This window comes from Xiphophorus maculatus, chromosome 19, assembly GCF_002775205.1.
Source record: "Xiphophorus maculatus strain JP 163 A chromosome 19, X_maculatus-5.0-male, whole genome shotgun sequence".
Lineage (NCBI taxonomy): Eukaryota > Metazoa > Chordata > Actinopteri > Cyprinodontiformes > Poeciliidae > Xiphophorus > Xiphophorus maculatus.
In genome coordinates this window covers 8,967,849-8,983,680 of record NC_036461.1, presented here as the reverse complement: position 1 = coordinate 8,983,680, position 15,832 = coordinate 8,967,849, and the positions used below count along the sequence as shown (strand labels likewise).

Here is a 15,832-nt window from a genome sequence, read left to right as displayed (position 1 = left end):
TAACTGCTTGAGATTCTTCCTTCTGTTTTTACTTTGTTTCTAAAGAACTTGCTCATCGCTGGGTTTAACTGGTCTAAGTGGACGATGAGGTGGGAAACTGGTTGTAATTAATTATATTTGCTTTATTTTTCCCCATACAAAAATGAAAAAAGCAAGAAGTTGAATAAGAAATAAGGTTTCTTATTTTTATTAGCAACCGGAAACTTAAAATGAAAGGCAACAAAACATGTTTTATATTTTTAGTCCACACATCATGAAAAAAGACACATTTTCTCATCACTCTATAAAGTTGCAACCAACTTGATTCAGACTTCCATCCATGCCATTTAATTCAGTAAAAGTATAATGTATGCTAATCCGCCAGGTGTCAATAGGAACTCTGCTCAATGCATTTGAGATAATAGTGAAGAAGGGGTTGCTCCTATCGAAGAGCTGCAAGATAAAGTCAATGGCAGAGTCAATAACAATAAGGTTGTAGGCTTTAATGAGGAATGTTAATTTGAACACAATTAACTGGATTTCAGCTTAGCTGATTATCAACCTTGGACTTGTATGTAGATCCTGATAATGCTCAGTACACAGAGGACATTTTTATCTGAAACCACTTCTTTCAAATGATGGCCTTTGGGCTATTCAACTCAAAATAAATATAAAAACAAGAGACTCAGCAGATCAAATAACAGAAATTGGCCACAGAAAGAGAACTTTTCAAAAAGTTCTGAGATATCAAGAAATATTGTACATAAAGTTATGAAAATAAATTCTTACTAAAAAACTAGAGGTAAATTAAGTCACTGTCCCTCGTCTTCCGACTCCTGACTCTCTCCTTGATCCTGTTCCATCCTTAGCTCTGAGGACACCTCTGCAAACAGATGATCCCAGTTCCAGATCACATAGTCCTGCTGAGCGAAAGTCGACGAGAACAGAGGGGGGAAGAAGATTCAGAGAGCCGGACAAGCCAAGAAAGAGAGTGGAGGGAACGGGGGGAACAAAGTATGGAGAAAGGGAAAGGAGAGCACAGAGTATTAATGTACACATCATAAATCTTGATTACCTGGGAGACAAGAGTGGCAACCTCCCCAGGTGCTCTACAAACAGCTGGACAGGCCTTCAGTGGGAGCTCACAGGCTATATTTACTAAAATCTCACTCACCTCTTTGAACTCTTGCTCTGGTGCTAAAACCTTGGAGAGCAGCTTCAAGTCGATCTCTCCATCCTGAAGAGAGATTGCAGTAAAACCCCCTTAGCTTGCACAAACTGGGGTGATACAACACTGAGAAGACCACCTTGAAGAGAAGGGTAAATGAGATAAAGATACATAAAAATAAACGTCCTTGACTTACTAAGGTTTGGAACGTAGAGAAATGTTTCAGATCATTGTCCAGATCACGGTAGGTCATCACTCGATTCACCTGGATCCTAAGAAAGCCACAGGAGAAAATACATTTTTTAACGTACTTTATGCAAAAATAGCAAAGAAAGATTTTAAAGGAGACCTATTATGCAAAATTTGCATTTTGCACATTTTTGTACTTTCAATTGGATCTCATCTGGTTCTAAAAACATCCCAAGTGCTTAAAAAACACCCAGCCATTTTTTGGGAAAAACGGAATGTTGGTGTTTGGAAAATGAGCCGTTTCAAAAACCTCGCCATTGTTAAGTCATATTCGACGGAATGACACCATTACTTAGCAACTCCAGCAGAGCTGTAGTACATTTGGTCAGCTGGTTTTACAACTGTATGCGCTGTACAATGGCTGCTAAAAAGTGTTAATTGTTGACTTATCATTAAGAAACACCTTCCTGCATTCTTGCAGCTTGTGCATGAAGATCTATTAATGCTTTTCAAAGTTGTACAGTTGTATAATTGTATCTTTATTTACGGTAGCCATTTTCACATACAAGTGTAAATATTGACTAGGGGAGCCTGGACAGCAGCAGTTCATTTAGATTTAAAACGACAAGAGACCCTAAATCAGCTCATTCTGAAAGAAGCTCAAGATAGGGAAATCTGACCAGACTAAAATCGCATCATCTAAGAATGATTTTTGAGCAAAAAGAAGTGTAAGGAATATGTTTTGTATAGCCCTTAGATATATCCTAACCTGTTCAAGGAAGCATAATAGGTCACCTTTAAGGTTTTTATGTCACACTCAGAAGTCTGAGAAGTGTCTTTAGATAAGTTTAAAGTTTGTGGACAATCAGGCTCCACATCTTCAAGCAGTGACCACAGAGAGCAGGAGACACTTGCCAAGTGTTAAACGCCTCAAATTGAAACCCAGCTGCTTATCTGTGGGTTGGAATTAAGTAGGGGGGCTTTCAAAGTGGCCGGGGCCTAGCAGTGCATGCCAGTCCTACTTACTGCACATTACACGCTACATTGCCCCTGCAATGAGTTCAATGTGGATATTATCTTGCACAGAGTGCAAGCCCCAGCCTAATAACCTCCACCACTGTCACAGCCCTGCTACATAGTCGACACATGTCGATGTGTCTCTCTCTCTACCCTTTAAATCAGAGTCTGGGTAGTGAGAACAGGGATGCATAAATCTCATCAAACTATTATTCCCTTATTTCAGCAACGTAAAAGTCAGCCCGCCGCAATAAGGTGAACAGAGGACAGGTAACTTCAAAGAGACCAGATCCAGTGTCCTGTTCATAGTCAGAGATTGACTCGTTTTTCCAGAGGAAACGGGTTAGAAAAAAAAATCATCTGATCGTTCAAAGTCTCACTGTTTTTGGAAAATTATTTGGTTTCCTCAACAATTTTTTTTTATCATAACAGTTTCAGCAGTATGTAGAGGGTTGCTTTTTTTGGTTTGTTTTTATACACCTAGACAAACTTGGATCAAATTAAAATATCTGTGTTGATTAGTACAGATACATTTAAACCTCACAACAAACAGTGACAATTGTACTGCACCAAAAATCAAGAACCTGGGGACTAGAGTTTTAAAAAGGAAGCTGGCACATTTTTCATTTGCATTTCAGAACGAGTGTGCTCATGTGTTAGTAACTCTGAGCTCAATGAGACAAAAACTAAAACTGTAATCAAGAAAATCAAACATAAAGTTTATCATGCATATATAAACCAATGAAAAAAATACCTTTATTTCTCAGAAATTCAGAACTTTACCTTTTATATAATAGAATACTATTGATTTTAATTTTTTTCAAACATAAAGACTGTTTAGGGCTGAAAACACCATTACAAAACTATGTTACAAATCATCTTCGGTTAATTTTACAGAGAATGTGTAACATATATTTAGTAACATCTGGTGGCCAGGTTTGGACCCTAGATAGAGCTAAATACTGTGTAGTTTCAATATATTTACCTTGTACTGGAAAATACTACTTGTATTAAAGATGTATCTTTCATCAATACTTGGTTTAAAAACTACGCATCTGACGTTAAAGATTAAAATAACTTTTGTACCTTGGTGGAGAAGCAACTTGCATTGTCAGATCTTCTTCCTGCACCTCCTCTAGGTCTGGTATCACTGGAATATCTGAAAACACAAAACAGAAAGAACAAACAGAGAGGTGCTAAACTTTCAAAAAATAAAATAACAAGTCTGTGATTAACCAGCAAACATAAAAGTAGTGATCTAAAGACAGCATTTCCCCTGTGTATGCCTGTCAGAGGTGTGTGTTTGTGAGATTTCTTGCGTCTTTTTTGCCGCCTGCACCCTCGTAAGAGCTGCCCTGTCATCGCCATGCGGCCATGAATATTCAAAAGGTGAGACGGCAGCTCATCCCGCTGTGATGAGGGGCGCTGGGCAGGGGCTCCCCACAAAGCACCCCCCGCTACCTTAGCATTTGGGCCCTGTCAGCGCCGCCCACCCCCAGGACCTGTGGTGGCCAGCGGGCCGACCTCCATGTCCACTCTGCCACTCCGACTGGGGCCGCGTCCAGCCATGTGCAGAAGTATTTGCTTGTGGGCCCATCTGTGTGGGGTCGGAAGTCACAGCGAGGCCTGGCAGGGGCCGCAGTGCCAGGAGCCGCCAGCCCGCTGGTCGAACAGTGGGAACCCGATTTAATTGGCTGAACGCAACAGGACAGAGGATGGCTTCACTCCCAAGAAGGACAGGGCAAACTTCCCCAGCTTTGCTCTGACTGACAAGTGAAGGCACCAAAATAATCACAGATAAAGAATGGAGAGAGAATGGGAAGAAATATAGGAATCTGATTGTGATAAATAAAGAGAAAAACTTTCAGTGCCAAACTTTAAGCATGAAGACCCTTAAAGTGACTCTTTGTTGAAGCATCTTTTGAACGATTCAGGATTCAGTTTTTTTGGTACCTTGCAGAAGTTCACCTAAATAATGGACTGTGTCTCTTGCCCACTGTTCTCTTTACAGATTTTCTGTCAGATTTACTTCTGAACATTTGAAAACTTGAATTTCCTTCAACCAGAGCCATCCTATTGTTGTCTTGGATGCTTGAACTTAGAATGACAATGCAAAATAAAATCCATCTTCATATTAATCTAGCAGACGCCTGAAGGCTTTGGTTTGGTTTGATCCTTGATCTGCCAGAAAAAGTGCATCCTTAGTCATAATGTTTAGATTGGGAGTTTTACTGTGGCAAAAAAATGTGTTTCATTGGGCAGGTGCCTCAAATAATTGGTCTGAAAAAGCCTGTGGACAAGACCATAAAATGCAAACATGTCCCTTAATCCAAATCACATTTTGCACATGAACCCAAATTTTTCAAACCCAGTGAAACTATTTACCAGATTTACAGTGGTGTATTTACAGGGACTTGGAAAAAAATAGACATCTGGATGCAAGAAAGAGAAGAATCGAGTGCCAGAAAAGAAAAACAGAGCTGGACTGCATGAAGAGGCTTGTCAGTAATCTCTAACCACAGTGCTCTATCCTGAGGGGAAAGTCGATACAGGAGCTAAATAGAGGTGAGGAGATGGAAGTCTGAATCTGATGTGAGGAAATATCTTGGCATCTATGTCACCATTTCTTCAAAATAACCCCTGAAAACAAACTTGGCTACAAAAAAAAAATCATTGATCTTTGGTGGAGTACAAGGAAAATGTTTCATTCCCAGCAAAATTCCCAGCTGAATGAGGAATTCTGACAACACCTAATTCAAAACAACCCATCAAGTTTTACTGGAAATCAAGCCCCCCCTCCTTCAGCTGATAACTTACTTCCTCTTCTTTTTTTTTAATTAAACCAAATTAAAAATGCCACACTCGTTTAGCCGCTGACAAGATTCATCTGTGTTTCTGATATCCAAATAAATGCAGGCACGGCTATTTCATATTCATGAGGCCCGGTGACACTTTGTCCTCTCATTTACAAAGCACAGCGTTCAGCAGAATCCGTCCCCCCTGGACTCCCAATCAAATTTAATGGTCTTAGTGCAATGACATCAAAAAGCTTCGCCGTCCGGCTCTGCAAACAGCTTCGTGGGTGTATATCTGTGCACACACTCCCTTTCAGACTTCCACTGGTAATGCACCATTAACACACACCATGAAGAGTTCAGTGTGAATAATAGAGGCATATGCTGTCTATATGCAAAGTCTGTTATTGAGAGGGAAAAAAGGGAAAACAACTGTTTTAAATTGGTTTTAAATTCAACGTATGACTGGAGGTCAAGCAGCCGGTGTTTTCTACCAACTTCATCAGGAGGATAACTACACCTTACTGCGCTCAGCTGGACGTGCGTCAGGGTGGCTTTTGTCTGCCTTATTAGTCAGCTACATGCTGTCTCCTCGCTGAAGCATGTAAATATCAAAAAGCGGATAATAAGTATAGCTACAGCTCATGCATGCCAGTCAGCGGCTTTAGATGGGAGGACGTCTCCCCACATCACACGGGCTCCAGTAGCCGACACAAGGGTCTCGTCACATGATCACCTAGGCACAGCTCCTTTTGAAAGCGTCATAGAGCAATATTCAACACATCAGAGAGTGAGAGCGAGACACAAAACAGAAGAGTGTGTTTGCGATACTGGAGCTATTTAAAGTGACCAGCTGGAAGCGGTGGGGGCAGCTGGGAGCAGTTGACTGGCCAAGCCTTCTCTCTGTGGGTCTCTCTCTGCACTTGTAGCCAGTGGACATAAGGGATAAGGGTGTGGGACATAATCAAGATTGCAGGGGCTATCTCAGTAACCCTCAGCACTGTAATTTCCAAGGCCCCTGCCTCCAGCTTTGTATTAAGAGGTCTCCCTCCACACAGTAATAATCTTTCCAGCGGCTTTAACTGCAAGAGAAACAAACCTTTATATCCAACATTCAACTGGCCATTTGAACCTGTATTGACAATATTAGAGGTACAGCATTAGAAAGCACTTAGATTCTTATGGCCACTTTTTAATGAGCTCCAGAAAATAAAATGCTGTGTAACAAAACAGAACAGCAGCAAACTACAGTAGTTTTAGCCATTAGTGATATTCACAAATTTATGAAACTCCCAAATCCAAAACGTGGGTAGTTCTCATTTCTCACCCATCCTTAGGGTGCACTGGTTTAAGTGTTCATGTTTATATAATAATTTTATACTTATGGTATATTTTTAGTATTGTTTATATGTTGTGCTGTTTTAAATTTTTTGTAACTATGGATTTAAAGTCTGCTGATAATGTCTGAATTGTTTAATTGCAAATTAAACCATAATTCATATGGCAGAATTTATCATTTATGTTAAAATTTTCCAAACTACATAAAAAATGAGGCAAAGATGGCATTTCTCATTTCAAGAACATTGAGTTCTACCACAGACATTTTATAAAAGTATGAGCTCACATCACAATAATTTTGCATCAGTGTGCAAAGAACAGCCTTCAAAGCAGCTGATAGTGTTGGGGTTTTTTTAGAATAAACTAAAAATGTATATATTAACTATTATTTATAGTCTATTTGTTTTATTATTTTATTAGTATAGTATAATGAATACTAAAATAATGAATATTTTAGTATTCATTATTTTATTTGTTTTATCATTTGTTTACACATTTTACATTAATTATAAGATAATATTTCAATAAAGCTATTTTGCTTTTTGTATTTCTATCTTACTGTTTATAGCTTATGTGATTGTAATTCCACTATTTATGTTGTTATATTGACTTCTGTTGTTTCTTTTTGATAATCTGAAGTGCGTCTGTTTGCCTGTTTTTAACATCTGAATAATACTGTGTTATACATATTTAGAAGAAAAATGTTTAGAAAACATCTAAGTGGTTGACAAATATTGATTGGTTGATTTTTATTATCATAAATAAAACTGCAACAAAATATTTTAATTAATTCAAAACTGTTAAAAATCCCCTATATACCTGTACACTATATTTTATATGCACATGCAATAAATTAATTATTTTAATATCTAAAAATGTACAAAAAATGTTAATTTGTGAAAATTAAGGCTAACTAAAAGTAATTTGTAGGAATAAATATTTGGATTACACACACATACTTCTTTATCAGTTTATGAAGTGAGCAGTGCATGCTAACCTGTTTTTACTGAGGCTATTTGACCTTACATGTACAGCTGCTTTGCACAGCAAAAACAGAATGATCTTCTGCAGCCTTTCTTCAAAATTTTGCCCTCTCAGTCTTAACTTGTTTGTAGAGAGCACAAAGGTCACAGACAAAAAGTGATACCAAAACATTTGTATTCAGCTGCATGGGTCTGGTACTCTGTGTGGATGTGTGTTTGTGTTCAACTGTGGTTGCATAGTCTCAGTCCAACTTTTGAGCAGCTAGATTGGTGCAGCTCTGGTGAAATTTCACATAACTTTCTTGATTATATATGAATTCTTTTTATTAAGAATTTATATAAATGTTACAGAGACAAGCCTTGATGCATAAATAGGGCTAACATAATCTTCCTCAGATTCTAGTCATATTCAAAACTCCTGCTTTAATCAAACAAACTGTAGCACAATTATTTTTTTCAATACAGAAATCAGACTTAGTCAAAAACTAAACGAGCAGATGAAGTTTCTGGGAAATCAGAAATAAGCACCAGCCAGGAAAAGTCCCCACCCTACCATAGAGAGTTCTATTAACAAAACCTAATTTAAGCTGCAAATATTTTTTTTTATATGTCTAAAACAATTAACAGGGGTGCTTAACAGTCACAAACTTCACTTATACTTCAGGCTGGCTCTGGTTGTTCGCTGCTGCAATAATATTATAATTTAGACAGCTCAACAAGACTTCTAATTACATTGGTTTAAAAAAGTGTTTAATATCTGTCAAAGGTTATAGCTATTAATTACTCTGACCAACGTGAACTGAAAACTTGTTATATTTGTTTACTCACTTGGTGGTCAAAAACAGACTTTTACTATATGGCAACCAGGAAGGAATATGGCAGGAACGTCAGAGAAAAGTGATGATCTGACTTGCTGCTTGTTTGCTCTACTTTTAGAGGACAAATGTGCAGGAGAGACACTGAAGCACTCCTCTTTGCCAGTGAGGAGACACAAAGAATGCGGACGGCAAGGGTGCTCTTACCTCCTCCATCATCTGATCCCTGAGGGGTTTGTGGTCGCAGGCGATGGCTGTGGAATCAGGAAGTAAGAAGAGGATTAATTATTTAATACGTTCAAAACCAAGCCTGATGGTGAGAACATCACAGGGGGAGAGCAAGTTGGTTCTTAGTTTTGTTGATATGTCTGTTTTTGATCTTTCTCCACCTTAGGTGGAGCACATCAGTTCTTGATTTCTGTACGTTCAACACAACAAATTCTTGAAGAAAGTAAAAAAAACCCATCTGGAAGAAATGTCCAAGTAAGCATTGCTGGGACAAATGTGACAAAACCACATCATAAGACATATTCTTCAGGGAAACACCATCAGTTTCACATGAAGTTTTGTTTCACTGCAGCCAACAAGGCACCAAGCACCAGCTGGGATGATGCATGGCTGCGAACTCCACTCTATTCTAAGACACAGAATGGTTGTGAAACTAGAACTACAGGAAGACAGCAATAAATGTTATAGCAAATCCGTCATCCTGCTTTTATAATCACTTAGACTGATTGTTTTTTTGGAGAGCGAGCATTACTCGTAACATTCAGAATGTGCATAATGATATGGAAGATACACAAAAGTATTTAACATGAACCTTTTTCACAACAATACACTTTACTAAAACAACCATCAGATTTAATAAGGAACTTCAAGAGTCTGAGTTAACTTACTCCTCCAGGTCCTCAGCAGCTCGTCTTCTTGAAGACCTGTGAATGAACAGAGAGCACGTTTTTTATTCACAGAAAACAAGAACTTTAATCTGGGTGTATTTGACAGAAATCTTTCAAGTGTTTGCAGGAAAGGTTGACTGTAGTTTTGTCACAGCATAAAATCATGCCAGAAATTCTTCACCAAAGTGATGCCATTTCATAAGACAATAAAATAAATAAAAATAAAATAATGGAATAGGCGAAGAATATACTAATTTACAAATTTAAAACATAATATAATTTAATCTTAATTTTATTGTTCCCAGTGGGAAAAATAATTTGCAACATGTCCACTCATCAAACACAACATGTTATAGTTTTGAATCAGCTCAATTTGAAACAAAACTCCATTTTGTCACTATTTCTAACATACACTTTATTATAAGACAACCAGTAATCATGCAGCTTAATATGAAGCTATAAAATCTTAGTTTTGGAATTTTTAAGAGGTAGAAAAACCTCTATTTTTCATTTTGGTAGTTGTCCTGGGTGGGTGCTGCCCCCTACTGATCATTTGATTTCCCCTTTATCTTCTCTGACGTCTCTGGCAGTCACAGTGCCAGTATCAGTATTTGGAACAACAGAAGAAAGTAGTTTTTATTAAGAAACTTGTGCATTAGCTCTAGTCCACATTTTGATTTATCACCTTAAACAGATCTCTTCTCAGGAGGATTATCTTATTTAAAATAGATAAAAATGATTATTAAAAATTTGATTTTTTTAAAATTTTAGATAAACAGAATAATCAGACAAAAAAAATCTTAACGATAAATAGAAAGGATCAGAAACCCGCTGATCAATACAGCCTTATGAATTTATTCACCCCGGCCTTTTCCATCCTTTGGACGTGGTCTGACAAAACGCCAACAACAATAAACGGACAAAAGTCCAACCAGGCAAAGCGGAGATGAGCTGATACCTGGCTGCCCTTGGACTGTGTCCTGTCTGGAGGGGGGGCAGGAGGGTGGCGACACTTAAGACACATTACAGGCTGCTTGATTAAGACTCATGTAAGGCAAAGCGATAGACATGGTAAAACTGTCTGGAAAAAGTTGTTAGGGATAAAATATATTGTGACAACCTGGTTTCAAAGGTTCATCAATAAACTGACAGATCATTTAGTGTCAATTAGAAGTGATAGATCGACAAATCCCGGGATTTCTGCGCTGGGATTAGTGGGAGGAGGGCAGTGGTGATTGAGCATGAGGGGTGACATTGAAAGGAAAAGTCCTTGCCGGTTCCAGGGGGGACCATTACTTACTTTGTTTCAGAAAGGATCAATGCACATGCAAGCCCCTTTTACACCTCCTGTATTTGAATCACTTTGAGACCAAGAATCAAGAGGGGTTACGCAAAAGTGGAGTTGTATACGCTGACCTTCGATGTGTGAAAGGAAAGGCCTATTGAATTTGCCTTTTTTCCTACTTGCACTAATGATGCAGTAAACTATGCAAATAAACAAAAGTGACTCCGCCTGTTCACTTCATCCCGCGTTCTTTAATCTCCACTGAGACTAAAGCAAAGGAGTGCAGTAGCAGGAGCAAGGACAAACTGTTCACTCATGAGCAGCATTAACAGTTGCAGATCAAACCTTCCAGCAAACACCAACCATCTGTTTCAAACATTTTTATGAATTCTCTATGTTGTGCTCTCTGTGTAAAGAGCAGAGTACAGTGGTAAGGGGTGATGAAGTGGCTTGAACCCCTGTGATGAAGTGGCTAGCTGACTAACACTGCCCTCCTGTGGCTGACGCATTAACCATGTCAATTACCGCCTTGCTCACAGATGAAGACGAATGGAGAGTTGCCCGCTCAGACAGGCTCCCTCTAACCTTGTTGATTCACAGCCTGAGAGCCAAATATACACTGATAAATAAGCTCATTCAGCAGCATGAGAGTTCATTAATAACGCATAACACAAGCGTGTGGGCTCCGCTTCAGCGTTGCCACTGCAGAGTGGGGGGAAAGGGTGACGATACATACTTGGCAGAACCAGATCCAGAGCTTTCCTCTGCCCAGCCACCCTGCCGCCGCGCCGGTTTAGAAGGGGGGCCCTGCAGAAAGAAAACACCTTAATGACCAAAAGATTTAATGGATTTCTATTTACTCACATACAGGATAGATAAACCAAATTTGGAAAATAGACTGTCATTTTGACTGCAAGAGTTTTTGAGTCACAGTAACATGTGTCGGTACTAGTTTAAAGAAGCAACGTTATGTGCTTAGCTTTGTAAAAAAAAAAAAAAAAAAAAACAATTAAGAGACACAAAAAAACATCTGTGAGGTTTATAGTTGTACAGTGCTGTGCAAAATACGTAAATCTCTTCCACTTTTCCACACCTTAGAAAATGGTTTTCAAGATCTTGAAAAGCAAATTAAGACAAGTGACATTAGCCCTTTGAATCTGCTACCAAGTACCTTCAGAAAAGATTCCAAATGTGTGTAATTTACATCCAGCTGTTCTGTGAAGGTCACAGAGATTTACTAGAGAAAATTAGCAGACAAACAACCACATAAAAACCACAAAGACCTTAGCAGACAGATTAGGAAAATGTGGAAAAGTTTAAAGCAGGTTTAGGTTATAAAACAACATCTCAAGGTTTGAAGCACAAAGCAGGCCATCATGTGAAAACAGGAAGAATATGTTACAACCGAAAAACAAGTTATAGGTTTTTGATATTTAGCTGAGAATGTTGAAGACTTGTAGCTCAAGCTCTACAAAGTTTGACTCAGGAAGGCTGAAACACATGCATGCCACACGTTTCAGATAGATTTTTGCTTGTAAAAATACCTTTTAGCACTTCACAAATATGCGCCATATTATGTTAGTTTACTATATAAAATCTTAATAAAACTCAATGATGTGTGCGGCTTATAAAGTGATAAACGTAAAGAAATGTAAATATCCTGGCACCGACCATTTCAACCAAAGTTACTTTCTTATCATCTTCTGACATGCTTAAAAAACCTCCTACTCATATAAGAACACATCAGTATTTTCAGGTAAGATTCACCTCTGTAAGTTAAGTTGTTGTGATGCTGTATTGTACATAATGAAGCACATTATGGGGACTACGTCTAGCCCAAAAATGGACTTGGACAGGGGGGGAAAGCAGCTCTCTTTGTTTGAGTAATAAACCGCAAATGCATCATAGTCATTAAATTTAGACCCTGAGAACAAGTCGTGAATGAATGAATTCCTTTAAAGCATACATGGGTGGGCACCAGAAAAATTACTTAGAAGGAACCACAACATTTCTCATTACTATATTGGGTCTGCAGAGGACAAAGTGTTTTTGGCAAATTTGCTTCTTTTATGATGAGAGAGGAAATAATCATTTAAGGCTGGTTCCTTTGCAAAGCCATTTATAAATCTGAATGTCACCATTAACCAGGGCAGAGGGAGAGGGAACCCACTCTATTCTACTGTATATTACCATTAAACCAGGGAGCCGAGGCTAAACGAGCTACCTCAACTTTGTGTAATTAGTAACTGTCTCTTTAAAAGGAACCGATATTATTAAAAGGCTTTCTAGCCCGCAGAATGTCTTCCAAGTGATGAGAAATCCCTTTGTTGTTTGTTATTTGATGCGTCTGACAATGAGTCATTTTCACGAGGGACTACATAATAAGATCACATTTCCTTGCGAGGGATAAATTCTTCTGGCATTTCGCTCAACAAAAATGAAGAGGCTATAAGTGTCCTGAGAAACAAAACAAATCTGTGACTGCAATTCCTCATGACCAAATATGAACCTCACAGTTGTAGTGAAGCGCTGAAGCCTGTAAGGACAATTACCTCAGCCTTTGGGGTTTCTAATTTAGGATTCTCTGGAGGTCTCTGGGTCAAGGAGCTTGTGGTGCACAAACCTTCAGAGCACAAAAAAGCATCCGATTCTCTGATGTAAGGGATGCCAGGAATGTAACCAATAAGAGGACAGGGTTGATAAACAATCCCTGCAAAGAAGAAAAATAGCTACAACCGTACAGAAAAATGTGATGTGTGTGCACAGCAGGTCATGGAGGGCGCGAGACTATCAGCTCATACATTAGGGAAGTTGGCCTAATTTGGGAGACTAGCCTAAAGCAAGAACATTGCTGTGGTTTTTTTCACTTCAGGAATGTTGGCGGGTTTACAGTTTGCCAGAACAGGAGATGTTGCTCATTCCAAAAATGCCAGTGATAGCAGAAGGGATTTTTAATCATCTTTCAAGAGCCATATTTCATTATTTAAAGACCTATCCTTTGTTTTATAAAGCCCTCTTTATTCTGACACCTCTGAATAAAACTCAGACTAGCCCTTCTGGAACAGTTAGAGGAAAGCTAGTTACTATAGGAAATTATTAGAACCAGGTAGTTTATTCACCCATTATATTGAAAAGGTGTTTCACCAAATGAAACCAGTACTAACCTTTTTAGTCTATGTCCAGATTCCTATGTGTAGCAGAAAATTAACACTAAAGATCACAATGAGGCCACCAGAGCCACTGTGTAGCATGGTGATACTTAGGTTTAGGTTCATCTTCTAGCAGTACGATTACCTTAAAGGTTATGGATTTTGCTAAGAGGAATGGGTGAAATAGTCAGTATAGATGTCCAAAGCTGAGAGTGATATACTGCATCTCCAAAGGACCTGAAGATGTAAGTGCATAAAAATGTGGTTATATAAAGGTACTTACTTCTGGGGACTGAATACAAAGAAAATGTAATGTATGAAACACATTTCAGATTTTTATTTGGAAAAGTTTTTTTTTTTTTTTTTTTAACCAGATATTAACTTCCTTCTGTTTCACAACTATGTGCACAAGAGATTGTGGTTATGATGTGACAAATGAGAAAAAGTATTGAGCTATACAGAATCAAAGAGTCTATTCACAAAGATCATAGAGGTACTTCCTCTAAATTACAAATGCTATATGCATAAATTCTAACACTTAAATGCTAAAGATTCAACACACTCAGACATAAAAGGAAATAATTAGGAAAATTGCATTTTCAAAATGTAAAACACATTTTATGATTTAAAACTTGTTGGAAGAAATAAAATTTTAAGCAAACTATCTCATAAAATGCATAAATATGCACGGCATAAAAACTCCTGTAGTTTACTGACTGCATGTGTTGCTATCTAAGAAGCAGCAACTATGTTGCAGGTAGAACGTAAACATAGATGAAGCAAACGAGTGAAGAAAAAAGTTAACTAGTTGGACCATCTGCAGCAGAAGCCATGCAAATTAACACTACCCACCTCTTCATCATCATCCTGCAATTCATGCATGTGACAAAATCAAAGTGCAAATTATGAACTTGTATTGTAAAGAGAAATATTAACATTCATGTAGATATCTAAAGACCACTTACATCTCCTATTGAAGCAGAGGAGGATGATTTCCTTGCCGGCCGAGAATCTTCAAATGACTGATCAGCTGGTAAACGAGCTCTTCGGCCAGATTTGGCAGTCTGGGAAATGTAGGTTATATCTTTGTTAATTTATAATGTTTAATCTCTGTCAAAGTCAGTTGAAAACATTAAGCATTATATTTAGACAATAACATATTAAAGCAATAGCTTAATACAGTACAAAACACAGAACTTGCACAGAACCATAAAATGAATGCAAACAATTTTGAAAAGCCCTAGAAAACAAGTGTGATGTTAAACAAATTAGATGAAATAATGAAGAGGGAAAAAAAAGACTTTAAAAATGACAGTTGCTGATGTGTTTGCTATGTGAAAGGCAGTCGAAGTATGTGTGAGAAATAAAACAATTTAGAGCAGTTCCACAGAAATTCATCTTTAAAATATCAAAGCATTCTAGACTTTTGAGTTTTTATCCGGTCTGTTATACAGAAAGTTAGGGAACTTTCTGTATAAAAAACTCTGATTAAATGGGTGGATCAAGTGAAAACTCTAGAGAATTCACAGAAGTTTGCCAAAATAGTGAGATCCTAAAACAATGAGAGAAGAAGCCATTCCATTACGAACTACGTTCTGGATTAGATCCCTCTTTTGGCAGATTATACCTGAACCTACATATCTTTTTTATGCATGGATTTTTGTGCTCCAGTTCCCACTTCCTGATTAGATAAAAATTAAGTTAATGCATTTACTGCGGATATTTTTCAGAGGTCAATTTTTAATGAAGCTAAAATATGAACCACCTTCAAACCACTGAAAAAACGTAGGCACAGGGAGACTAGGAAAATACACGGAAAAGCCCAGCTACAGTGTTAAGAAAAAGCAGGAATGGCTAACCTCAAAGCTAACGGTAGTGGGACGACGTATGACAAACTTGTCTGATGTCTTTGTTCAAAACAGTTGGAAGCTAAGCTGTCTTTAAACGAAGCTAGCTATCTGTTCTACTGAAAAACACAATGAGGGCTAGCTAAAAGGCTAGCCGTAACCCCTCACTGAAACCTTAAAAAATATCATATCTTCGAACAGCGCTAAAAAGGTAAAGGAATTTTTACTAGTTTTATCGTAAGAGCTGCTAAAGATCCGAACAGTACGCTTACATTCTTTGTCACTCCACCATCTTCGAGCTGAAAGTTATCATCCATCTCTCTCCTCATAGCTGCAGCTCTTCTGTTTTCGCTTCTTCCGTAAGCATAGGC

General features: G+C 38.1%; 1 protein-coding gene across 4 annotated transcripts; it reads right to left on the bottom strand.

Moving 5' to 3' along the window:
- Positions 1 to 467: 467 nt before the first annotated feature.
- On the bottom strand, positions 468 to 15,813 carry ift43 (intraflagellar transport 43). Of its 4 annotated transcripts, none has more exons than XM_023352208.1 (10): positions 15,734 to 15,813; positions 14,580 to 14,678; positions 14,467 to 14,481; positions 11,202 to 11,272; positions 9,181 to 9,216; positions 8,492 to 8,538; positions 3,440 to 3,512; positions 1,344 to 1,419; positions 1,154 to 1,216; positions 468 to 902 (listed from the first exon to the last, which is right to left on the bottom strand). In XM_023352208.1, exons 1-10 carry the CDS (start codon positions 15,788 to 15,790, stop codon positions 792 to 794), a joined length of 648 nt encoding a protein of 215 aa, XP_023207976.1. In that variant the 5' UTR covers positions 15,791 to 15,813; the 3' UTR covers positions 468 to 791. The 4 variants fall into 4 exon arrangements, with proteins under 4 accessions (XP_023207976.1, XP_014331697.1, XP_023207977.1 ...); XM_014476211.2 differs by having other exon boundaries at positions 468 to 899; XM_023352209.1 differs by lacking the exon at positions 14,467 to 14,481.
- Between the last annotated feature and the right edge of the window lie 19 nt (positions 15,814 to 15,832).

Coding starts and splice junctions, on each gene's coding strand:
- ift43 (XM_023352208.1), bottom strand. CDS start 15,790: ATGAGGAGAGAGATGGATGATAACTTTCAGCTCGAAGATGGTGGAGTG. Junction 9,217..11,201: donor TCTGGATCTGGTTCTGCCAA/GTATGTATCGTC, acceptor GTTCATTCACAG/GTCTTCAAGAAGACGAGCTG. Junction 1,420..3,439: donor CAAGTTGCTTCTCCACCAAG/GTACAAAAGTTA, acceptor TGGCTTTCTTAG/GATCCAGGTGAATCGAGTGA.